The 24,970-nt window shown below is 50.9% G+C and overlaps 1 protein-coding gene across 2 annotated transcripts; it reads right to left on the reverse strand.

Moving 5' to 3' along the window:
- Nucleotides 1-7,091: 7,091 nt before the first annotated feature.
- On the reverse strand, nucleotides 7,092-24,728 carry LOC137357580 (trichohyalin-like). Of its 2 annotated transcripts, XM_068024016.1 has the most exons (12): nucleotides 23,123-24,728; nucleotides 22,190-22,252; nucleotides 21,873-22,002; nucleotides 20,636-20,726; nucleotides 19,354-19,450; nucleotides 16,774-18,509; nucleotides 15,086-15,242; nucleotides 14,670-14,800; nucleotides 13,194-13,253; nucleotides 11,861-12,019; nucleotides 10,378-10,468; nucleotides 7,415-7,502 (listed from the first exon to the last, which is right to left on the reverse strand). In XM_068024016.1, exons 1-11 carry the CDS (start codon nucleotides 23,160-23,162, stop codon nucleotides 10,430-10,432), a joined length of 2,703 nt encoding a protein of 900 aa, XP_067880117.1. In that variant the 5' UTR covers nucleotides 23,163-24,728; the 3' UTR covers nucleotides 7,415-7,502; nucleotides 10,378-10,429. The 2 variants fall into 2 exon arrangements, with proteins under 2 accessions (XP_067880116.1, XP_067880117.1); XM_068024015.1 differs by lacking the exon at nucleotides 10,378-10,468 and having other exon boundaries at nucleotides 7,092-7,502.
- Nucleotides 24,729-24,970: the final 242 nt, after the last annotated feature.

Below are 24,970 nucleotides of genomic sequence, written 5' to 3' on the forward strand. Positions count from 1 at the left end.
CTCCCCATAGCCCTGTATCAAATCCAAACTAATCCCACTGCCCTGCTCTCTCCCCATAGCCCTGTATCAAATCCAAACTAATCCCACTGCCCTGCTGTCTCCCATAGCCCTGTATCTATCTCAAACTAATCCCACTGCCCTGCTCTCTCCCCATAGCCCTGTATCAAATCCAAACTAATCCCACTGCCCCGCTCTCTCCCCATGGCCCTGTATCAATCTCAAACTAATCCCACTGCCCCGCTCTCTCCCCATGGCCCTGTATCAATCTCAAACTAATCCCACTGCCCTGCTCTCTCCCCATAGCCCTGTATCAAATCCAAACTAATCCCACTGCCCTGCTCTCTCCCCATAGCCCTGTATCAAATCCAAACTAATCCCACTGCCCTGCTCTCTCCCCATAGCCCTGTATCAATCCCAAACTAATCCCAATGCCCTGCTCTCTCCCCATAGCCCTATATCAATCCCAAACTAATCCCACTGCCCCGCTCTCTCCCCATAGCCCTATATCAATCCCAAACTAATCCCACTGCCCCGCTCTCTCCGCAAAGCCCTGTATCAATCCCAAACTAATCCCACTGCCCTGCTCTCTCCCCATGGCCCTATATCAATCCCAAACTAATTCCACTGCCCCGCTCTCTCCCCATAGCCCTATATCAATCCCAAACTAATCCCACTGCCCCGCTCTCTCCCCAAAGCCCTATATCAATCCCAAACTAATCCCACTGCCCCGCTCTCTCCCCAAAGCCCTAGATCAATCCCAAACTAATCCCACTGCCCTGCTCTCTCCCCAAAGCCCTATATCAATCCCAAACTAATCCCACTGCCCCGCTCTCTCCGCAAAGCCCTGTATCAATCCCAAACTAATCCCACTGCCCCGCTCTCTCCCCAAAGCCCTGTATCAATCCCAAACTAATCCCACTGCCCCGCTCTCCCCAAAGCCCTGTATCAATCCCAAACTAATCCCACTGCCCTGCTCTCTCCCCATAGCCCTATATCAATCCCAAACTAATCCCACTGCCCCGCTCTCTCCGCAAAGCCCTGTATCAATCCCAAACTAATCCCACTGCCCCGCTCTCTCCCCATAGCCCTATATCAATCCCAAACTAATCCCACTGCCCCGCTCTCTCCCCAAAGCCCTATTAGAATTAGAATTAGAATATTACAGCGCAGTACAGGCCCTTCGGCCCTCGATGTTGCGCCGATCATCTGACCTACACTATTCCATTTACATCCATATGTCTATCCAATGACCACTTAAATGCCCTTAAAGTTGGCGAGTCTACTACTGTTGCAGGCAGGGCGTTCCACGCCCCTACTACTCTCTGCGTAAAGAAACTACCTCTGACATCTGTCCTATATCTTTCACCCCTCAACTTAAAGCTATGTCCCCTCGTGTTTGCCATCCTCATCCGAGGAAAAAGACTCTCACTATCCACCCTATCTAACCCTCTGATTATCTTGTATGTCTCTATTAAGTCACCTCTCCTCCTCCTTCTCTCTAACGAAAACAACCCCAAGTCCCTCAGCCTTTCCTCGTAAGACCTTCCTTCCATACCAGGCAACATCCTAGTAAATCTCCTCTGCACCCTTTCCAAAGCTTCGACATCCTTCCTATAATGCGGTGACCAGAACTGCACGCAATACTCCAGGTGCGGCCTCACCAGAGTTTTGTACAGCTGCATCATGACCCCGTGGCTCTGAAACTCGATCCCCCTACTAATAAAGGCTAACACACCATATGCCTTCTTAACAGCCCTATTAACCTGGGTAGCAACTTTCAGGGATTTATGTACCTGGATACCAAGATCTCTCTGCTCATCTACACTACCAAGAATCTTCCCATTAGCCCAGTACTCTGCATTGCTGTTACTCCTTCCAAAGTGAATCACCTCACACTTCTCCGCATTAAACTCCATTTGCCATCTCTCAGCCCAGCTCTGCAGCCTATCTATGTCCCTCTGTACCCTACAACACCCTTCGACACTATCCACAACTCCACCGACCTTCGTGTCATCCGCAAATTTACTAACCCACCCTTCTACACCCTCATCCAGGTCGTTTATAAAAATGACAAACAGCAGTGGCCCCAAAACAGAACCTTGCGGTACACCACTAGTAACTAAACTCCAGGATGAACATTTGCCATCAACCACCACCCTCTGTCTTCTTTCAGCTAGCCAATTTCTGATCCAAAGCTCTAAATCACCTTCAACCCCATACTTGCGTATTTTCTGCAATAGCCTACCGTGGGGAACCTTATCAAACGCCTTACTGAAATCCATATACACCACATCCACGGCTTTACCCTCATCCACCTGTTTGGTCACCTTCTCGAAAAACTCAATAAGGTTTGTGAGGCACGACCTACCTTTCACAAAACCGTGCTGACTATCGCAAATGAACTTATTCTTTTCAAGATGATTATAAATCCTGTCTCTTATAACCTTTTCCAACATTTTACCCACAACCGAAGTAAGGCTCACAGGTCTATAATTACCAGGGCTGTCTCTACTCCCCTTCTTGAACAAGGGGACAACATTTGCTATCCTCCAGTCCTCCGGCACTACTCCTGTCGACAATGACGACTTGAAGATCAACAACAACGGCTCTGCAATCTCCTCCCTGGCTTCCCAGAGAATCCTAGGATAAATCCCATCTGGCCCAGGGGACTTATCTATTTTCACTCTTTCCAAAATTGCTAACACCTCCTCCTTGTGAATCTCAATCCCATCTAGCCTAGTAGGCTGTATCTCAGTAATCTCCTCGGCAACATTTTCTTTCTCTACTGTAAATACTGACGAAAAATATTCATTTAACGCTTCCCCTATCTCCTCTGATTCCGCACACAACTTCCCACTACTATCCTTGATTGGCCCTGTTCTAACTCTTATCATTCGTTTATTCCTGATATACCTATAGAAAGCCTTAGGGTTTTCTTTGATCCTATCCGCCAATGACTTCTCGTGTCCTCTCCTTGCTCTTCTTAGCCCTCCCTTTAGATCCTTCCTGGCTAGCTTGTAACTCTCAAGCGCCCTAACTGAGCCTTCACGTCTCATCCTAACATAAGCCGCCCTCTTCCTCTTGACAAGCGCTTCAACTTCTTGAGTAAACCACGGCTCCCTTGCTCGACAACTTCCTCCCTGCCTGACAGGTACATACTTATCAAGGACACGCATTAGCTGCTCCTTGAATAAGCTCCACATTTCGTTTGTGCCCATCCCCTGCAGTTTCCTTCCCCATCCTACACATCCTAAATCTTGCCTAATCGCGTCATAATTTCCTTTCCCCCAGCTATAATTCTTGCCCTGCGGTATATACCTGTCCCTGCCCATCGCTAAGGTAAACCTAACCGAATTGTGATCACTATCGCCAAAGTGCTCACCTACATCTAAATCGAACACCTGGCCGGGTTCATTACCCAGTACCAAATCCAATGTGGCATCGCCCCTGGTTGGCCTGTCCACATACTGTGTCAGAAAACCCTCCTGCACACACTGGACAAAAACAGACCCATCTAAAGTACTCGAACTATAGTATTTCCAGTCAATATTTGGAAAGTTAAAGTCCCCCATAACCACTACCCTGTTACTCTCGCTCCTGTCGAGAATCATCTTCGCTATCCTTTCCTCTACATCTCTGGAACTATTCGGAGGTCTATAGAAAACTCCCAACAGGGTGACCTCTCCTCTCCTGTTTCTAACCTCGGCCCATACTACCTCAGTAGACGAGTCCTCAAACGTCCTTTCTGCCGCTGTAATACTTTCCTTGATTAACAATGCCACACCCCCCCCTCTTTTACCCTCTTCTCTGTTCTTTCTGAAACATCTAAATCCCGGAACCTGCAACATCCATTCCTGCCCCTGCTCTACCCATGTCTCCGAAATGGCCACAACATCAGGATCCCAGGTACCAACCCATGCTGCAAGCTCACCCACCTTATTCCGGATGCTCCTGGCGTTGAAGTAGACACACTTTAAACCAAAACCCATGCTGCAAGCTCACCCACCTTATTCCGGATGCTCCTGGCGTTGAAGTAGACACACTTTAAACCAAGTTCTTGCTTGCCAGTGCCCTCTTGCGTCCCTGTAACCTTATCCCCTACCTCACTACTCTCAACAGCCTGTACACTGGCACTGCAATTTAGGTTCCCATTCCCCTGCTGATTTAGTTTAAACCCCCCCGAAGAGCACTAACAAATCTCCCCCCCAGGATATTGGTACCCCTCTGGTTCAGGTGAAGACAATCCTGTTTGTAGAGGTCCCACCTACCCCAGAAAGAGCCCCAATTATCCAGGAAACCAAAACCCTCCCTCCTACACCATCCCTGCAGCCACGTGTTCAACTCCTCTCTCTCCCTATTCCTCTCTTCGCTAGCACGTGGCACAGGCAACAACCCAGAGATAACAACTCTGGTTGTTCTCGCTCTAAGCTTCCACCCTAGCTCCCTGAATTTCTGCCTTAAATCCCCATCTCTCTTCCTACCTATGTCGTTGGTGCCTATGTGGACCACGACTTGGGGGTGCTCCCCCTCCCCCTTAAGGATCCCAAAAACACGATCGGAGACATCACGTACCCTGGCACCTGGGAGGCAACACACCAACCGTGAGTCTCTCTCGTTCCCACAATCCCAATCCCAAACTAATCCCACTGCCCCGCTCTCTCCGCAAAGCCCTATATCAATCCCAAACTAATCCCACTGCCCCGCTCTCTCCCCATAGCCCTGTATCAATCCCAAACTAATCCCACTGCCCCGCTCTCTCCGCAAAGCCCTGTATCAATCCCAAACTAATCCCACTGCCCCGCTCTCTCCGCAAAGCCCTGTATCAATCCCAAACTAATCCCACTGCCCCGCTCTCTCCCCAAAGCCCTAGATCAATCCCAAACTAATCCCACTGCCCTGCTCTCTCCCCAAAGCCCTATATCAATCCCAAACTAATCCCACTGCCCCGCTCTCTCCGCAAAGCCCTATATCAATCCCAAACTAATCCCACTGCCCCGCTCTCTCCCCATAGCCCTGTATCAATCCCAAACTAATCCCACTGCCCCGCTCTCTCCGCAAAGCCCTATATCAATCCCAAACTAATCCCACTGCCCCGCTCTCTCCCCAAAGCCCTATATCAATCCCAAACTAATCCCACTGCCCCGCTCTCTCCCCATAGCCCTATATCAATCCCAAACTAATCCCACTGCCCCGCTCTCTCCCCAAAGCCCTATATCAATCCCAAACTAATCCCACTGCCCCGCTCTCTCCCCATAGCCCTATATCAATCCCAAACTAATCCCACTGCCCCGCTCTCTCCGCAAAGCCCTATATCAATCCCAAACTAATCCCACTGCCCCGCTCTCTCCCCAAAGCCCTATATCAATCCCAAACTAATCCCACTGCCCCGCTCTCTCCCCATAGCCCTGTATCAAATCCAAACTAATCCCATTGCCCTGCTCTCTCCCCATAACCCTGTATCAAATCCAAACTAATCCCACTGCCCTGCTCTCTCCCCATAGCCCTGTATCAAATCCAAACTAATCCCATTGCCCTGCTCTCTCCCCATGGCCCTGTATCAATCTCAAACTAATCCCACTGCCCTGCTCTCTCCCCATAGCCCTGTATCAATCTCAAACTAATCCCACTGCCCCGCTCTCTCCCCATAGCCCTGTATCAAATCCAAACTAATCCCATTGCCCTGCTCTCTCCCCATGGCCCTGTATCAATCTCAAACTAATCCCACTGCCCTTCTCTCTCCCCATAGCCCTGTATCAAATCCAAACTAATCCCACTGCCCTGCTCTCTCCCCATAACCCTGTATCAAATCCAAACTAATCCCACTGCCCTGCTCTCTCCCCATAGCCCTGTATCAAATCCAAACTAATCCCACTGCCCTGCTCTCTCCCCATAGCCCTGTATCAAATCCAAACTAATCCCATTGCCCTGCTCTCTCCCCATGGCCCTGTATCAATCTCAAACGAATCCCATTGCCCTGCTCTCTCCCCATAACCCTGTATCAAATCCAAACTAATCCCACTGCCCTGCTCTCTCCCCATAGCCCTGTATCAAATCCAAACTAATCCCATTGCCCTGCTCTCTCCCCATGGCCCTGTATCAATCTCAAACGAATCCCATTGCCCTGCTCTCTCCCCATAGCCCTGTATCAAATCCAAACTAATCCCATTGCCCTGCTCTCTCCCCATGGCCCTGTATCAATCTCAAACGAATCCCATTGCCCTGCTCTCTCCCCATAACCCTGTATCAAATCCAAACTAATCCCACTGCCCTGCTCTCTCCCCATAGCCCTGTATCAAATCCAAACTAATCCCACTGCCCTGCTCTCTCCCCATAACCCTGTATCAAATCCAAACTAATCCCATTGCCCTGCTCTCTCCCCATAGCCCTGTATCAAATCCAAACTAATCCCACTGCCCTGCTCTCTCCCCATAACCCTGTATCAAATCCAAACTAATCCCATTGCCCTGCTCTCTCCCCATAACCCTGTATCAAATCCAAACTAATCCCACTGCCCTGCTCTCTCCCCATAGCCCTGTATCAAATCCAAACTAATCCCACTGCCCTGCTCTCTCCCCATAGCCCTGTATCAAATCCAAACTAATCCCACTGCCCTGCTCTCTCCCCATAGCCATATTTACCCATTATCAGAAGGTAATCTGACATTAAAGCAGAAAATGCTGAAAATACAAGGCAGGTTTATCAGTCTCTAAAAAGGGAAAAGACAGGTTCAACATAAAAACATAACACTTACCCACAGAAACATACACCCAAACGCATGTGCCTACACGCAAATACACACGTACACAGACACACCCCAACACTTCCCCAAGGAGGTACTGGAAATCCAGCTGATTTTTTCTTTGCCTGTTATGCAGTGGGGTCATGGCTGTATGACCAGGGACATCAGGAGGGGAATGAATCATGGAAAAGGGGCATTAAGTCACTGGGCTTTCCTCACCAATATACCCCTGCACCTACCCCCCAACCCTGGTCCTGTGCTGAAGATGGTGACTCTCACTGGGGTACGGGTTCCGCAGACATCATGCCCGCACTTTCCAGCAGAGACTCACTGGGCAGTGGGAATCTGGGCTGATTTGCCTAGCACCTCCAGCAGCTGAAACCCCCAGGAAGATCTTCAGGCCTCATCGGCCACAGACCTTGGTTTGTTACTAAACCGATTCAGGAAGCAACAATGCCAACAGACTGTGATTGAGAAATCTGAGAGATTTATTTACAACGCCATTCCCACCCCATCCGTCCTTTAACAAGTGTAGTGCAATACATTAATTTAATTCTTCAAAAGGAAAATATACAACCTCTGATAATGTACACAGTCTTATAGCTTAACAAATAAATATATCAATAAAAAATATTAGTACAAAATATTGTCGCTGGAAAACTCGCTGCCTGAACTTTCTGCAGGCCCTTGTTCCTGGGAGAGTTTGTTGAGTCACGCACCTGATCGCCTTCTCTCTGTATTGCGGTCTCAGTCGCTCTGACATCTGTCAGTGAAACATAACACAGCAGTCATTGCCACGGCCGGGGGCAAACATAGGAACAGGAGGCCATTCAGCCCCTCGAGCCTGCTCCACCATTCAATGGCTGATCTGCGACCAAACTCCTGCCTATTAGAGAGGATTCTTCGGGACAGGATTTACTCCCATTTGGAAACAAACAAACTTATTAGCGAGAGACAGCATGGTTTTGTGAAGGGGAGGTCGTGTCTTACTAATTTGATTGAGTTTTTTGAGGAAGTGACGAAGATATTGATGAAGGAAGGGCAGTGGATGTTGTCTATATGGACTTTAGTAAAGCCTTTGACAAGGTCCCACATGGCAGACTGGTGCAAAAGGTGAAGTCACACAGGATCAGAGGTGAGCTGCAAGATGGATACAGAACTGGCTCGGTCATAGAAGACAGAGGGTAGCAGTGGATGGGTGTTTTTCTGAATGGAGGGATGTGACTAGTGGTGTTCCGCATGGATCAGGGCTGGGACCTTTGCTGTTTGTAGTATATATAAATGATTTGGAGGAAAATGTAGTTGGTCTGATTAGTAAGTTTGCGGACGACACAAAGGTTGGTGGAGTTGCGGATAATGATGAGGATTGTCAGAGGATACAGCAGGATATAGATCGGTTGGAGACTTGGGCGGAGAAATGGCAGATGGAGTTTTATCCGGACAAATGTGAGTTATGCATTTTGGAAGGTCTAATGCAGGTGGGAGGTATACAGTAAATGGCAGAACCCTTAGGAGTATTGACAGGCAGAGAGATCTGGGCGTACAGGTCCACAGGTCACTGAAAGTGGCAACACAGGTGGATAAGGTAGTCAAGAAGGCATACGTCATGCTTGCCTTCATCGGTCGGGGCATACAGTATAAAAATTGGCAAGTCATGTTGCAGCTGTACAGAACTTTAGTTAGGCCACACTTAGAATATGCGTGCAATTCTGGTCGCCACACTACCAGAAGGACATGGAGGCTTTGGAGAGGGTACAGAGGAGGTTTACCAGGATGTTGCCTGGTCTGGAGGGCATTAGCTATGAGGAGAGGTTGGAAAAACTCGGATTGTTTTCACTGAACGACGGAGGTGGAGGGGCGACATGATAGAGGTTTACAAAGTTATAAGCGGCATGGACAGAGTGGATAGTCAGAAGCTTTTTCCCAGTGTGGAAGAGTCAGTTACTAGGAGACATAGGTTTAAGGTGTGAGGGCAAAGTTTAGAGGGGATGTGCGAGGTAAGTTTTTTACACAGAGGGTGGTGAGTGCCTGGAACTTGCTGCCAGGGGAGGTGGTGGAAGCAGATACGATAGCGACGTTTAAGAGACATCTTGACAAATATATGAATAGGAAGGGAATGGAGGGATATGGGCCCCGGAAGTGCAGAAGGCGTTAGTTTCGGCAGGCTTGGAGGGCCGAATGGCCTGTTCCTGTGCTGTACTGTTGTTTGTTCTTTGCCCCATGTCCCTTAATACCATTAGTTAACAATAATCTATCAATCTCAGTAAAAATTAACAATTAATCCTACATCAACTGCCGTTTGCAGAAGAGTGTTCCAAACTTCTACACCTTTTGTGTGCAGAAATGTTTCCTAATTTCACTGCTGATTGGCTCAGTACCACATTGGGCAAGACCAATGAGCAGGAAGGCCCAGAGTGATAACCAGAGGTGTCCTCACCTTGTGGGACCAGGCCCTTCCCCTGGTGTCCTCACGCTGCGGGACCGGGCCCTTCCCCTGGTGTCCCCGCCCTGCGGGACCGGGCCCTTCCCCTGGTGTCCCCGCCCTGCGGGACCGGGCCCTTCCCCTGGTGTCCCCGCCCTGCGGGACCGGGCCGTCCCCTGGTGTCCCCGCCCTGCGGGACCGGGCCCTTCCCCCGGTGTCCCGTCCCTGTGGGACCAGGCCCTTCCCCTGGTGTCGCCGCCCTGCGGGACCGGGCCCATCCCCTGGTGTCCCCGCCCTGCGGGACCGGGCCCGTCCCCTGGTGTCCCCGCCCTGCGGGACCGGGCCCTTCCCCTGGTGTCCCCGCCCTGCGGGACCGGGCCCTTCCCCTGGTGTCCCCGCCCTGTGGGACCAGGCCCTTCCCCTGGTGTCCCCGCCCTGCGGGACAGGGCCCTTCCCCTGGTGTCGCCGCCCTGTGGGACCAGGCCCTTTCCCTGATGTCCCTGCCCTGTGGGACTGGGCCCTTCCCCTGGTGTGCCCGCCCTGTCTGACCGGGCAGTTCCCCCGGTGTCCCCGCCTGTGTGACCGGGCCCTTACCCTGGTGTCCCCGCCCTGTGGGACCGGGCCCTTACCCTAATGTCCCCGCCCTGTAGGATCGGGCCCTTCCCCTAATGTCCCCGCCCTGTAGGACCGGGCCCTTCCCCTAATGTCCCCGCCCTGTAGGACTGGGCCCTTCCCCTGGTGTCCCCGCCCTGCGGGACCGGGCCCTTCCCTGGTGTCCCCGCCCTGCGGGACCGGGCCCGTCCCCTGGTGTCCCCGCCCTGCGGGACCGGGCCCTTCCCCTGGTGTCCCGTCCCTGTGGGACCAGGCCCTTCCCCTGGTGTCCCCGCCCTGCGGGACAGGGCCCTTCCCCTGGTGTCGCCGCCCTGCGGGACCGGGCCCGTCCCCTGGTGTCGCCGCCCTGTGGGACTGGGCCCTTCCTCTGGTGTCCCCTCCCTGTGGGACCAGGCCCTTCCCCCTGGTGTCGCTGCCATGTGGGACCGGGCCCTTCCCCTGGTGTCGCTGCCATGTAGGACCGGGCCCTTCCCCTGGTGTCACTGCCATGTGGGACCAGGCCCTTCCCCTGTGCCCGGCACTCAGCCATTTAACTTGGGTTTCGAATTAATCTAAAAGTAAGGTGATTATGCCAAGGCCAGTGACAGCTGGGCCTGGTACTCACTGGAGCAGGCTGTCCTTGTTCGAGGCTTGTCGCGGCTAATTCTGAGATAATCTTAGAAGTAAGCCAGCTTTGGCACTTTCATTTCTTCATCCTGTGTTTGTAGCAGAGGGAGGGTCATAAACACAGAAAAAATGGCATCAATTACACTTCCCCAGTGAGAGTCAGTGCGTGTGGAACTGTACCCCAGTGAGAGTCAGTGTGTGTGGAACTGTACCCCAGTGAGAGTCAGTGTGTGTGGAGCTGTACCCCAGTGAGAGTCAGTGTGTGTGGAACCGTACCCCAGTGAGAGTCAGTTTGTGTGGAACTGTACCCCAGTGAGAGTCAGTTTGTGTGGAACTGTACCCCAGTGAGAGTCAGTTTGTGTGGAACTGTACCCCAGTGAGAGTCAGTGTGTGTGGAACTGTACCCCAGTGAGAGTCAGTGTGTGTGGAACTGTACCCCAGTGAGAGTCAGTGTGTGTGGAACTGCACCCCAGTGAGAGTCAGTGTGTGTGGAACTGCACCCCAGTGAGAGTCAGTGTGTGTGGAACCATACCCCAGTGAGAGTCAGTTTGTGTGGAACTGTACCCCAGTGAGAGTCAGTGTGTGTGGAGCTGTACCCCAGTGAGAGTCAGTGTCTTCAGGGGAGATGATTCATTTGGTTTGAAGAATGTGTGGAGACAATGTCAACTAATGGGTACAATTCTAAAGCGGGTGCAGGAGCAGAGAGACCTGGCTGAAAATGTGCATAAGTCATTGAAGATGGCAGGGCAGGGTGAGAGAACAGTTAATAAAGCATACAGTATTAATGCTTTATTAATAGGGGCGTAGAGTACAAGAGCAAGGAAGATATGTTGAACTTGTATAAGACACGAGTTCATCCTCAGCTGGAGTACTGCGTCCAGTTCTGGGCACCGCACTTTCGGAAAGATGCGAAGGCAGTGGAGAGAGTACAGAAAAGATTCATGAGAATGGTTCCAGGGACGAGGAATTTCAGTTCTGAAGATAGATTGGAGAAGTTGGGACTGTTTTCTTTGGAGAAGAGAAGGCTGAGAGGTGATTTGATAGAGGTATTCAAAATTATGAGGGGTCTGGACAGAGTGGATCGAGAGAAACTGTCCCCCGTCGTGAAAGGATCGAGAATGAGAGAGCACAGATTTAAAATAATTGGTAAGAGAAGCAAAAGTGACACGAGGAAAAACATTTTCACGCAGTGAGTGGTTAAGGTCTGGATTGCGCTGCCTGAGAATGTGGTGGAAGCAGGGTCAATCGAGACTTTCAAAAGGAATTAGACTGTTGTGTGAAAAGGAAGAATGTGCAGGGTTACAGGGTGAAGGCAGGGGAATGGAACTGAGTGAATTGCTCATTCGAAGAGCCAGTGCGGACACGATCGGCCAAATGGCCTCCTTCTGTGCAGTAACAATTCTGTGATTCCAAGTTTAAAGAACAGATCACTGAACTAATGAAATTGGTTGAAAAATAGAAGAGAATTAAAGGTCACTCACCCAGTCCACATTCACCGAGGAGGGACTGCATCCCCTGGGAGACTCCTTGTTCTGACTGCCCGGGGAATCCTCTCCTGTCTGAGATTGACAGGGCTGCGTTCGTCCTTCACTCATTCTCAGTGCCATCATCTCCTTCCTCAACAGGTTCAGGGCGAATTCCTGGATTTGCAGACAGAGAAGATTCGCAGCTTTCAGTCAGTGCTCACTCAGCCTGACCCCACCTCATTAAAATTACCCTGTGACAGAGATTCCTTCCTGTTCCGAACTCTCAAGCAACACAGCGGAGCCAACTTATTTTATATTTCTGGGAGCTTCCTTTGTGCAAATTGGCTGCTGCATTTACTGCCATGGCAGCATTTCAGAAATAATTTCTTGGGTGTCAAGCATTTATGCAACGGCTGAGGATATCCAATGATAAAAGCAATCGCTCTAATTTAATTTAAAACGTTCCCTCTCTCCTCCAACATTTCTTCGCTCGTCATATTTTTCTTCAAAGCAGTACAGTTCCACACACTCACTGGGGTACAGTTCCACACGCAGTGACTCTCACTGGGGTACAGTTCCACATGCACTGACTCTCACTGGGGTACAGTTCCACACGCAGTGACTCTCACTGGGGTACATTTCCCCACACACTGACTCTCACTGGGGTACAGTTCCACACACACTGACTCTCACTGGGATACAGTTCCACACACACTGACTCTCACTGGGGTACAGTTCCACACACACTGACTCTCACTGGGGTACAGTTCCACACACACTGACTCTCACTGGGGTACAGTTCCACACACACACTGACTCTCACTGGGGTACAGTTCCACACACACACTGACTCTCACTGGGGTACAGTTCCACACACACACTGACTCTCACTGGGGTACAGTTCCACACACACTGACTCTCACTGGGGTACAGTTTACAATGGGTCCAAGAGTCCGAGTGGCCAGTTCAGATACATCCACCAGGACAGACAAAATCTGCAGCTGTCCTGCTATGGAGGACATCACATTTAAGCCCACTCGGGTTCTGGGCCTTTTCCTGCAGTAATTGGTCAGTGATCAGGAGGTGACCGTTATCAATCGTAGAAACTGATTGTAGCCCCACTTCCAACTGCTACAAGGAAAAACTGCCTCAGTAAATGGATGAGAAGAATCATGGGGGCTCTTTGCACTCTGTTGTGCAGTGAGGTATCAGGGGAGTGTTTATCCCGCGTTGCCTATTTGAAGCATCCCGGACTCGAACTGAAATTCCAGCTCCCATCGGGCACAGATATTGGTCCAGCAAACACCCCTCGAAAACATTCACCCGAATAGTGCACGTGAGCCCTCACCTCATCCCGCACTACCTGGGTCACCTTTTCTTCTGCCACTGCCTTTCGGAGCCGAGCTTTCTGCAAAGAAGAGGAATGAGAAAGAGGTAAATCCAGAAAAATCTTTCATTTTTCAAGGCCCTCCAGTACAGGCCCCATGTTGCTTGATATCCAGTTTTTCAGCCCAGGGAGTGGGTAGTTGATGACTATTCGACCATGAAGGGCATCACAGCCAAGCCCAATCCCGTCCTCAGCAGATTCTGACACGAGCAGCAGTCAATGGATCAGGGACGGAGCAAGGGCCTTGGCTCAATTTACTTCTTGTAAATTCAGCAGCACTGAGGCCAACTGTTAGACTCCTACCACTGCCCAATGGGGGCTCATTTACATTCATGTACACTGCAGCAAGAGGTATCAGGTACAGCCTATACGGTGAGAGGGAGAGGCAGCTCCACATGGGTCAATGAATGAGAGCTAGACAGGCATAGACAGCAAGACAGATTGGTGGGCAACAGAGTGGAGAGAGAAATGAAGACAGGTAGGGGACGGGGGAGTGAGAGAGAGAGGGTGGGAGAGACAAATAGAGAGACTGAGAAAGAGAGACAGAGACAGAGAGACAGAGCAAGAGTGTGATGGGGAGAGAAATGACAAGAGAGACAGAGACATAGAAACAGATGAGGACAGCAGGGGACGGGGGGGGGGGGAACAGCAAGAGAGGGGGAGACAGAGAGACAGAGAGAGAAAGGAAGGGGAGGGGACACAGAGAGAGAGGGTGGGGAGAGAGAGAGAGAGAGGGTGGGGAGAGAGAGAGAGAGAGGGTGGGGAGAGAGAGAGAGGGAAACGGAGGGGGTGGGGGACAGAGAGAGAGAGACAGAGGGAGGGAGGGAGCGCCCACCGGAGGGAGGGAGGGAGAGCGCGCCAGAGGGAGGGAGGGAGAGCGCGCCAGAGGGAGGGAGGGAGAGAGAGCGCGCCAGAGGGAGGGAGGGAGAGAGAGCGCGCCAGAGAGAGGGAGGGAGAGAGAGCACGCCAGAGGGAGGGAGGGAGAGAGAGCACGCCAGAGGGAGGGAGGGAGAGCACGCCAGAGGGAGGGAGGGAGGGAGAGTGCGCCAGAGGGAGGGAGGGAGAGCGCGCCAGAGGGAGGGAGGGAGAGCGCGCCAGAGGGAGGGAGAGCGCGCCAAAGGGAGGGAGAGCGCGCCAGAGGGAGGGAGAGCGCGCCAGAGGGAGGGAGAGCGCGCCAGAGGGAGGGAGAGCGCGCCAGAGGGAGGGAGAGCGCGCCAGAGGGAGGGAGGGAGAGCGCGCCAGAGGGAGGGAGGGAGAGAGACGGAGGGACGGAGAGAGAGAGAGACGGAGGGACGGAGAGAGAGAGAGAGACGGAGGGACGGAGAGAGAGAGACGGTGTTGTGGACAGGGAGTGGAGAATAATGAAGAATGGCGATTCGAGGATATGTGGTGCACTGCCTCGGGTTTGACCCTCCCTCCAGTTTGGGCCTTACTCACTCTCAGTTCCATCGCTTGGAGGCCTTTCAGTGTCTCATCGCTGCACCATGAGGGTACAGTGACTCCATTCCTTGGGGTCATTGACCCGCCATTGGGAGAATTTCTTCTGGTTTCTGAAGCTCTCTGTTTCCCTGTTAAATACAAAGACACAAGAACAAAGGAACAGACTGAGGAGCTGAAACTGGACCCATGTCCATTCCTTGCGCAGTCTTGTACCCGCGCCCAGTCCCGCACCCAGTCCTGTACCCGCTTCCAGTCCCATAGCCGCGCCCAGTCCCACACCCCATCCCGCACCCAGTCCCATATCTGCCTCCAAGTCCCGAACCTGCACCCAGTCCCGCACTCGTGCCCAGTCCCGTAACTGTGTTCCGTACCCAGTCCCATATCTGTGTCCAGTCCCGTGCCCGGTCTCATACCTGCACGGGGCTTGTTCTCCTGTTCCTTTGATGGGGAGCGTGTTTGACTGTGGTCAGCTTTGCTTCTTCCTGATCTGTCCCCGATACTGTCCACGTGGGCTCTGACCCAGTGAGGTTCCCTCTGCTGGCTGCTCAGCCCCTTCCTGCGGCCAACTTCCTTTACAAAACAAAACAAAACATTCTGTGACCGGTAAAATCCTTTCACTTTCCACCAACCGTCCCAAATGCAGCAGCCTCTCTAACCAGGGATCATCAGAGATCCCTGCTGCCAGATCACCATGGAGTGATCCCCACTGCCAGATCACCGTGGGTAGATCACCATTACCAGATCACCATGGAGTGATCCCACCACCAGATCACCATGGAGGTAAATCCCCAACACCCGATCACCAAGGAGACATCCCACTGCTAGATCGCCAGATCACCATGGCAAGAACCCCACAACCAGATCCCCACTGCCAGAACACCATGGAGATAGATCCCATCAGTTCACCATGGAGAGCGATCCCCACCGCCAGATCACCATGGAGAATGATCCCACCACCAGATCACCATGGACAACGATCCCCACCGCCAGATCACCATGGAGAGTGATCCCCACCGCTAGATCACCATGGAGAGTGATCCCCACCGCTAGATCACCATGGAGAGTGATCCCACCACCAGATCACCATGGACAACGAACCCCACCGCCAGATCACCATGGAGAGCGATCCCCACCGCCAGATCACCATGGAGAGCTATCCCTACTGCCAGATCACCATGGAGAGCGATCCCCACCGCCAGATCACCACGGAGAGCGATCCCCACCGCTAGATCACCACGGAGAGCGATCCCCACTGGTAGATCACCATGGAGAGCGATCCCCAACGCTAGATCACCATGGAGAGCGATCACCACCGGTAGATCACCATGGAGAGCGATCCCCACCGGTAGATCACCATGGAGAGCGATCCCCACCGGTAGATCACCATGGAGAGCGATCCCCACCGGTAGATCACCATGGAGAGCGATCCCCACCGGTAGATCACCATGGAGAGCGATCCCCACCACCAGATCACCATGGACAACGATCCCCACCGCTAGATCACCACGGAGAGCGATCCCCACCGCTAGATCACCACGGAGAGCGATCCCCACCGCTAGATCACCATGGAGAGCGATCCCCACCGCTAGATCACCATGGAGAGCGATCCCCACCGGTAGATCACCATGGAGAGCGATCCCCACCACCAGATCACCATGGAGAGCGATCCCCACCGCCAGATCACCATGGAGAGCTATCCCCACTGCCAGATCACCATGGAGAGTCATCCCCACCGCCAGATCACCATGGAGAGCGATCCCCACCGGTAGATCACCTAGTGAGAGCGATCCCCACCGGTAGATCACCATGGAGAGCGATCCCCACCACCAGATCACCATGGAGAGCGATCCCCACCGCCAGATCACCATGGAGAGCTATCCCCACTGCCAGATCACCATGGAGAGTCATCCCCACCGCTAGGTCACCATGGAGAGAGATCCCCACCGCCAGATTAAACCAGTGGCATTTCCACACCACTAAGGCAGTTCTGCCCTTTGTCTGACCCATATTGCAGCTGATCAGGAGGGGCTCGATGCTGTCCTTCCATTGCACACACTGTAAGCTTAGATCTCTAAACTGTAAAAATGGCATATCTCTTCACCTTTGGTCCATTCGTAGCCCCCTGTGACAGCTCATCTCTCCAGTGCAAGCCGCCCCTGTGACCAGGGGATGCATTGGGCCAATTGCTGCTTGGATTCCTGACGGAATCTTTCTCTGCGTGCAGTCGCCATGGCGATGTGTGGTTCTCTTGAGTGTCACCAGCTGCTGGGGATGATGACAACCTTGTTTTCTCAGACCTGGCTTCCACAGGTTTGCCTCTGCCCTGCTCTGAAGAGCAGTTCCCTCTGAAAGCAGGTGGCAATTTGTTGAGGTATTTTTGAGATGGCAAATCATTTTCTTTCCGTTTATCCAATAGGTAATCAATAATCGCTTCCGTGTCTTTGTTGCCCATTCGGTACTGGATGGGATTTCCTTTGACAGCCAATGGGGAATGAGCTAGCTTTTTCCTCTCTTTGCTAGCCAATGGGGTTTGAACATCCTTTTCCTTGACAACCAATGGGATTTGGACATGCTTTTCCTTCTCTTCAACAGTCAATGGGAAATGGACGCGCTTCTGCTTGGCGGCCGTTGGGGAATGAACTTCCTTTCCCTTCAGGTCCAATGGATGTTGGACTTGCTTTCCCTTGCTCGTCCCTGGCCAATGGGTAGGCTTTATCCTCTTTTCAGGATCCAATAAAAAATGGACTTGTTTTTCTTTCACCTTGGTGCGCGGAGGGTAATGAGTGGGCTTATCACCAACAACCAATGGGCGATGGGCATGCTTCTGATTGACAGCCAATGATTGACGAGCTTGCTTTTTACCAACAGCCAATGGGTGATGGGCTTGTTTCTCCCTCTCTTTAACAGCCAATGGATAATGCCCATTCTCTTCCTTTTGTCTATCCTCCTGTTTCAGCCTCTCTGTAGGATCCAGTGGATAGTGGAGATGATTGGCTCTTTGCTTAATATCCAATTGGCTGCGATGATCTATTTGGGGCTCTCCCATTGACCTGGGATCCCCTTGCCCTCTGTGTTTGTGTCTGGTCTCCTGGTGATTTTTACACTGCAGGTACAGCTGAGACACTCCTTTGCTGTTCTGTCTGATTCGGACTGGCCGGTAACTGCCCTCCGATCTGGCCCTGGACCGGAATCCCTGAGCGTCCCGTTTGCGTTTATTACGCTTCGAGTGCGACTCCGAATCAGACGCGATCTGCCGGGAGCGATGGAGACCCTCTCCGTTGGTAAATACTGGATGGTTACTGGGGACAGCTCTGGAGGAATCAAATCCGTCCTCAATGTGAAGGTGCGGACTGCCGCCAGCGATCACTGGCTTTGACACTGGGTACTCACTGCCCTCAGTATAACTCCAATCCGATCGACATTCCTGCTTCCAACCATCTCTTCCTTTGCCAATTACTGCTTCCTGGGTCCCTTCAGGCCGAGTTCTGTGCCTCTCGAGTTGGGGTTTTGACCTTGTACGTAAAGTGTGAGGAATACCTTCCATGCAGGTCTGCTTCGTCCCTTGTGTCTGTTTAACATGATAGAAGCCGGGAGCTGGAGACTGGGGCCTGCCTAGTTGCTCTGTGGGCAGCTGTTTGACGTGACCAGACCCATTGCTGATGGCCTCTCCAGCTCCAAGTTCCGATCCACTGCTGTCACAGCGATGGCCTCCCTCTCTCCTGCTCTCGCCCCATCCAGCACCCTCCTCCATCTCTCTCCCGACATAGGGCTTGCGGGACCGGGGTTGACCGTAGCAAATTTCTTGCTGTGCTGGAAAAATCCAAGGATCCAGTGAAACTGAAGGCAGGAAGAAAAGAGTGAACATCAACCAAAGCGAAAGCAGAAATGAGTTTGCAAAAACATTAAACGAACAGAATGTGCACAGTTTTGGTCTCCTTACTTAAGAAACGATATCACTGCATTGGAAGCAGTTCAGAGAAGGTTCACTCGACTGATTACTTGGATGAGAGGGTTATCTTATGAGGAAAGGTTGGACAGATTAGGTCTGTATTCATTGGAGTTTAGAAGGATGAGAGGTGATCTTTTTGAAACACTTGACAGGGTACTTGTTGAAAGGAAGTTTTCCCATATGGGAGAGACTAAAACTAAGGGGCACAGTTTAAAAATAAGGGGTCTCCCATTTAAGACAGAGATGAGGAGAATTTTTTTTCTCAGAGGGTCGTGAGTCTGTGGAACTCTCTTCCCTGGAGTGCGGTGGAGACAGGGTCAATGAATGTTTTTAAGGCAGAGGGAGACAGATTCTTGACAAACAAGGGAGTCAAAGAGTATCGGGAGTGGGCAGGAAAGTGGAGTTCAGTCCACAAACAGATCAGTCATGATCTTACAGAATGGCGGAGTAGGCCCGGGGGGCCGAATGGCCTACTCCTGCTCCTAATTCGTATGCAAATCATCAAAAGTAACGACACAGGTCAACAAGGCCATGAGAAATAGGCAGACCGAGCACTGGGGTTCATTTCTAGAGGGGCAGAATTTAGGGCCTCTCTTGTGACTGACCCAAGGAGCACCGGCAGGAGGAGACCCGAAAATGGATTAAAATAGCCGAGCAGCAGGCGGGTGGGTAACGGGACAGGAAGAGTCAGAGAAACAGAAGCCCCCAGGGTCACCCTGACAGGTTAGCTACCTTCATCATTCTGCCCCATTGCACGCTCCTTCCTCTCCTCGTGCTCCTTGTGACGTTGTCTCCTCTCCCTCACAAACCGTCCTGACCTGCTACTCGCCTGCAAATAAAACAAGAACAGACAGAGGGGATTCAAATACTCTTATAGACTGAAACCCCTTACATCCCACCCAGGACTGAAACCCTCAGGGTGAGCAGGAACACTCTCTAACCCAGGGTTCACTGGACAGTGATCAGGAGCAGGAACCCTCTCTAACCCAGGGCTCACTGGACAGTGATCAGGAGCAGGAACCCTCTCTAACCCAGGGCTCACTGGACAGTGATCAGGAACCCTCTCTAACCCAGGGTTCACTGGACAGTGATCAGGAGCAGGAACCCTCTCTAACCCAGGGTTCACTGGACAGTGATCAGGAGCAGGAACCCTCTCTAACCCAGGGCTCACTGGACAGTGATCAGGAGCAGGAACCCTCTCTAACCCAGGGTTCACTGGACAGTGATCAGCAGCAGGAACCCTCTCTAACCCAGGGTTCACTGGACAGTGATCAGGAGCAGGAACCCTGGCTGATCCTCATTCCCCAGGGTTGAGGCTGGTTGTTGCACAGACTGCCACAGAGGTAGATTGCCAAACACAGCATTGGCCAGGGTGAACCCTGGGGACCTTCCTGATGCTGCAGTTACCCACTGAGCTACCCCATTGTTACCCTCATTGTCAGCCATGGTGCAGTGGGTACCACTGTCTTGCCTCTGCGTCTGAAGGTTTAATTCCCACTCCAGAGAACTGAGCACAAAATCCAGACTCGCACTGCCAGTATCAGCACTAAGGGAGCGCCACACCATTAGAGGGTCAGTATTGAGGGAGCGCCACACTGTCCCAGGATCAGTACTGAGGGAGTACTGTACTGTTGGAGGTGCTGTCTTTCAGATGAGACATCAAAGCGAGGCCCCATCTGCTCTCAGGGAAATGCGAAAGATCCCATGGCCATTATGGCCAGAAGAGCAGGGGGGAGTTCTCCCCAGTGTCCTGGGGCCAATATTTATCCCTCAGCCAACATCACTAAAACAAATTATCAGGCCTTTATCACATTGCTGTTTGTGGGATCTTGCTGTGCACAAATTGGCTGCTGCGTTTTCTACATTACAGCAGTGACTACACTTCAAATAAGTATTTCACTGGCTGTTAAGCACTTTGGGATTTCCTGAAGTTGTGATGGGCGCTATAGAAATGCAAGTCTTTCCACACTATGACCTCCAGCTACCGATGTTAAATGCTCAGTAACAATCTTACCTCTCTGTACTTGGGCTGCCGATGTCTTTTGTCCTCTTCCTGGTCAAGCTCCTCTTGGATCTTCCAAGCATAATCCCGCTCCATGCCCTCACTGCCAGAGAAGCAGAAACAGGTTAAAACCGAGGCCGAGAAGACACTGCACCAAACTCCGATAGGGAACATCAGTGTGGGTGCCCCTCTCCGAAGGGCAGTGTTGCTTTTCCGATGACTGAGCTCACCACCTCTCTCACTGACACTCGGAATTAGGGCTGGGGAGAGGTCATCTCCAGATTCCATTTAATGGATGCCCGCTGTGATTCCCTACGTGGTCGAATACCCTGCTGTGCCTCACTGTCAAAGCTCATACAGGAAGATTCAGCCACTTGGTCCAGAGGCATTTGATGCTGTTTGTGGCTCTCCCCTCCAATCAATACCCAGACTGTGAATTATGACAACACCACCTTGCATTTACATAGCATCTTTAAATCTAGTAAAATGTCCCAAGGAGCGTAATCAAACAAAATTGACCCCAAGCCACATAAGGAGATATTCAGGACAGGTGACCAATAGCTTGGTCAAAATGGTCAGCTTTAAAGAGCATCTTAAAGGAGGGGAGAGAGAGAGAGGCGGAGAGGTTTAGGGAGGGAATTCCAGAGCTAAGGGCCCAGGCAGCTGAAGGCACGGTCACCAATGATGCAGTGATTAAAACTGGGGATACTCAAGAGGCCAGAATTAGAGGAGCGCAGAGATCTTGGAGGGTCGTAGGGCTGGAGGAGGTTACAGAGATAGGGAGGGGCGAGGGAACGGGGGAGGGATTGGAAAACAAGGTTCAGAATTTTAAAATTGAGATGTTGCTGGACTGGGAGCCACAGTAGGACAGCAAGCACAGGGGATAATGGGTGAACGGGACTCGGTGTGAGTTAGGACACGGGGCAGCAGAGTTTTGGACGAGCTGAAGTTTATGGAGGATGAAAGTTGGGAGACTGGCCTGGAGTGCGTTGGAGTAGCCAATCGATAACAATATCAAAAACATGGAACGAAAATGAGTAAACAAGGTTGAGGCTGAAGAGGGCAGAAAACCAATGCAGGGGGAAACACCGATTTCTGAAGAAAAAAATCCGGTGTGAACTCAAGATCTGGAATGTGCAGCCTCCGCTCCTCCGGATTAGTGCTGTGTGCAGTTTGAGCCCCTTCCCACCCTAGCCAGAAACAGCAGTGAGCAGTAGTCTGTCCCACCCACCACTACCCCAAGCCTCACATTTGTTTGCGCAGCCTCTGGGTGAACTGCCTGTTCCTCTCATCCTCCTCTTCCTGCAGTTTCCTCGCCACTTGCAGGTTCTGGCGAACTCGCTGGGTCTTCAGCTTGTTAGCAGCAAGGTGCTGCTGAACTGCAACAGGAAGTGAGATGGGTAATGAAATCACCGAGCACACGCATATACAGACACCGGCACGGACACGGGCGGACACACACACGCATGAACAAACACACAAACACTCGCACAAAGATACAGACATAAACACAGAGACATGTACATATACAGACTCATAAACATGCATATACACACAGAAACTCACTCTCATGTTCCTGTAGCCCATGAGCGACTGTCTGATCTTCGAGGATTCGGAATTTCTGGCACACTACAAGAGAGAGCATAGGAATGGAATTAGGAACAAACTCAGACTCGGGCTTCTCCAATGACAGTAAAAGGTGTTTCCAGGTGCAGGACTGAGCTATATCTGTGTGCATGTGTACAAGACTGGCTTCACTTCTGATCAACCCATGTGGGAATATCCTGCTGCCACTGATGATCCAAGATCACATAGGAAGAGGCTGACAGTGCGAGCAGTGCTGGAGAACAGCTGCCCAAGAGTCAGGGGAGATTTGAAAATTGTCATCCTCATTTTCAAATCCTTTCATGGCCTTCGCCCTCTCCCTATCTCTGTAATCTCTTCCAGCCTCCACAACCTCTTTTGTCAGTCATACAGCACAGAAACAGGCCCTTCGGCCCATCATGTCTGTACCGGCCATCAAGCACCTATCTATTCTAATCCCATTTTCCAGCATTTGGCCCGTAGCCCTTGTATGCTATGGCATTTCCAAGATCTCTGCGCTCCTCCAATTCTGGCCTCTTGACCATCCCCCGATTTTAATCGCTCCACCATTGGCGGCCGTGCCTTCAGCTGCCTGGGGCCCTAAGCTCTGGAATTCCCTCCCTAAACCTCTCCCTCCTCCTTTAAGACGCGTCTTAAAACCTCCCTCTTTGAACAAGCTTTTGGTCGCCTGTCCCTAACATCTTATGTGGCTCGGTATCAAATTTTGTTTGATAACACTCCTGTGAAGCACCTTGGGATATTTTACTATGTCAAAAGAGCGACATAAATACATGTTATTGTTGACAAAGGGCGAATACTGCGTTAACAAAAACTGCAATAAATCTGAGGAGTGCGAAGTTTATCCACCGATAATTCTCCGCAAACATTGTTACAAATTTACATTCTAATTCTTACCATCTTGGACTCGATTCAGTCCCGTCTCCTCATCTTCCATCTTCTTCCCGGTCACCCGTTCTCCATCAAGTCCCGGTGACTGTCACCAAATCGGCAGGACCTTCAGTGCTCACTGCACACTGTAGTTTCACAGCGTGTCAGATTGGACTCTTGGCTCCAGGTTGCTCAGTTACCTCATCCCAGTTTCACAGGAACTCGCTTCTCCCCTGGATCTCGCAGTTAGGTCACTCTGTCCAGGGCACTCGGCTGCCCAACAGATGAATACTGAAACCCTGGTCCAATTTGTGACTCAGTCAATCGTTTTGTTTACCGTATTTCACAGTATGGCTTTACCAGGTAAGTTAGTGTGTAGTTAAATTATCACTGTTCAGTCTGAGTTAGAGGTTAGTATGTAATTTCTTCATTTATTACTACATTTCAATTAGATACTGCAGCTCGATTATTTACTACAATGTATTAGTTAGCTTCACTACTTATGCTGGTTCCTGTGTTTCAATAAACTGTAGATTATTGATTACTTGCTCAACAGTTACTGTCATTTAATGATCAGCTACTGCAGTTTACAGATTAGTTACTGCAGTTTGATCAATTCTAGTAGTTTAATGATCAGTTATCCTTGTTCAATTACTCAGGATTACAGATTAGTTGCTGTCATTCAATCAGTTCAACTAGTTTAATGATCTGTTCCAGCAGTTTATTGATTAGTTACTGTAGTTTAAGTAATTCCAGTAGTTTAATGATTAATTCCTATAGTTTAAATGATCAGTTCCAGTAGTTTGACAAGTTCCAGTAGTTTAGTGATTAGTTACTGAAGTTTAACGATCAGTTCCAGTAGTTTAATGATCAGTTCCAGTAGTTTGATCAGTTCCGGTAGTTTAATGATCAGTTCCAGTAGTTTGATCAGTTCCGGTAGTTTAATGATCAGTTCCAGTGGTTTAGTGATTAGTTACTGAAGTTTAACGATCAGTTCCAGTAGTTTAATGATCAGTTCCAGTAGTTTGATCAGTTCCGGTAGTTTAATGATCAGTTCCAGTAGTTTGATCAGTTCCGGTAGTTTAATGATCAGTTCCAGTAGTTTAGTGATTAGTTACTGAAGTTTAATGATCAGTTCCGGTAGTTTAATGATCAGTTCCAGTAGTTTAATGATCAGTTCCAGTAGTTTGATCAGTTCCGGTAGTTTAATGATCAGTTCCAGTGGTTTAGTGATTAGTTACTGAAGTTTAACAATCAGTTCCAGTAGTTTAATGATCAGTTCCAGTAGTTTGATCAGTTCCAGTAGTTTAATGATCAGTTCCAGTAGTTTGATCAGTTCCAGTGGTTTAGTGATTAGTTACTGAAGTTTAACGATCAGTTCCAGTAGTTTAATGATCAGTTCCAGTAGTTTGATCAGTTCCAGTAGTTTGATCAGTTCCAGTGGTTCAGTGATTAGTTACTGAAGTATAAGGATTTATCCGGCTCCCAGGCTGTGGCCTTGATCCTCTCCCTGGGCCGGGTTTTATCTCTATGTCCGCTCCCCGGGCTCTCGCTGTTTCCGCTCCCCGGGTCCTCTCTCTCGCCGCTCCCCGGCCTCCAGACTCTCTCCCGATGCCTGTGTCTCTAGGCTTCACCCTGTGGGCGGGGCCTATGGGCCTGACGGATCCTCTCGCAGCCCAAACCGCACCGACTTCAAAACAGCGAGTGCAGCCGCTGCAAGCAAAGAGATAATCACTCACTCATTGCAGGCAGAGAGATGCTCACTCACTCACTCACTCATTGCAGGCAGAGAGATGCTCACTCACTCACTCATTGCAGGCAGGGAGATGCTCACTCACTCACTCACTGCAGGCAGGGAGATGCTCACTCACTCAC

The sequence above is a fragment of the Heterodontus francisci genome, chromosome 48 (genome assembly GCF_036365525.1).
Source record: "Heterodontus francisci isolate sHetFra1 chromosome 48, sHetFra1.hap1, whole genome shotgun sequence".
Classification (NCBI taxonomy): domain Eukaryota; kingdom Metazoa; phylum Chordata; class Chondrichthyes; order Heterodontiformes; family Heterodontidae; genus Heterodontus; species Heterodontus francisci.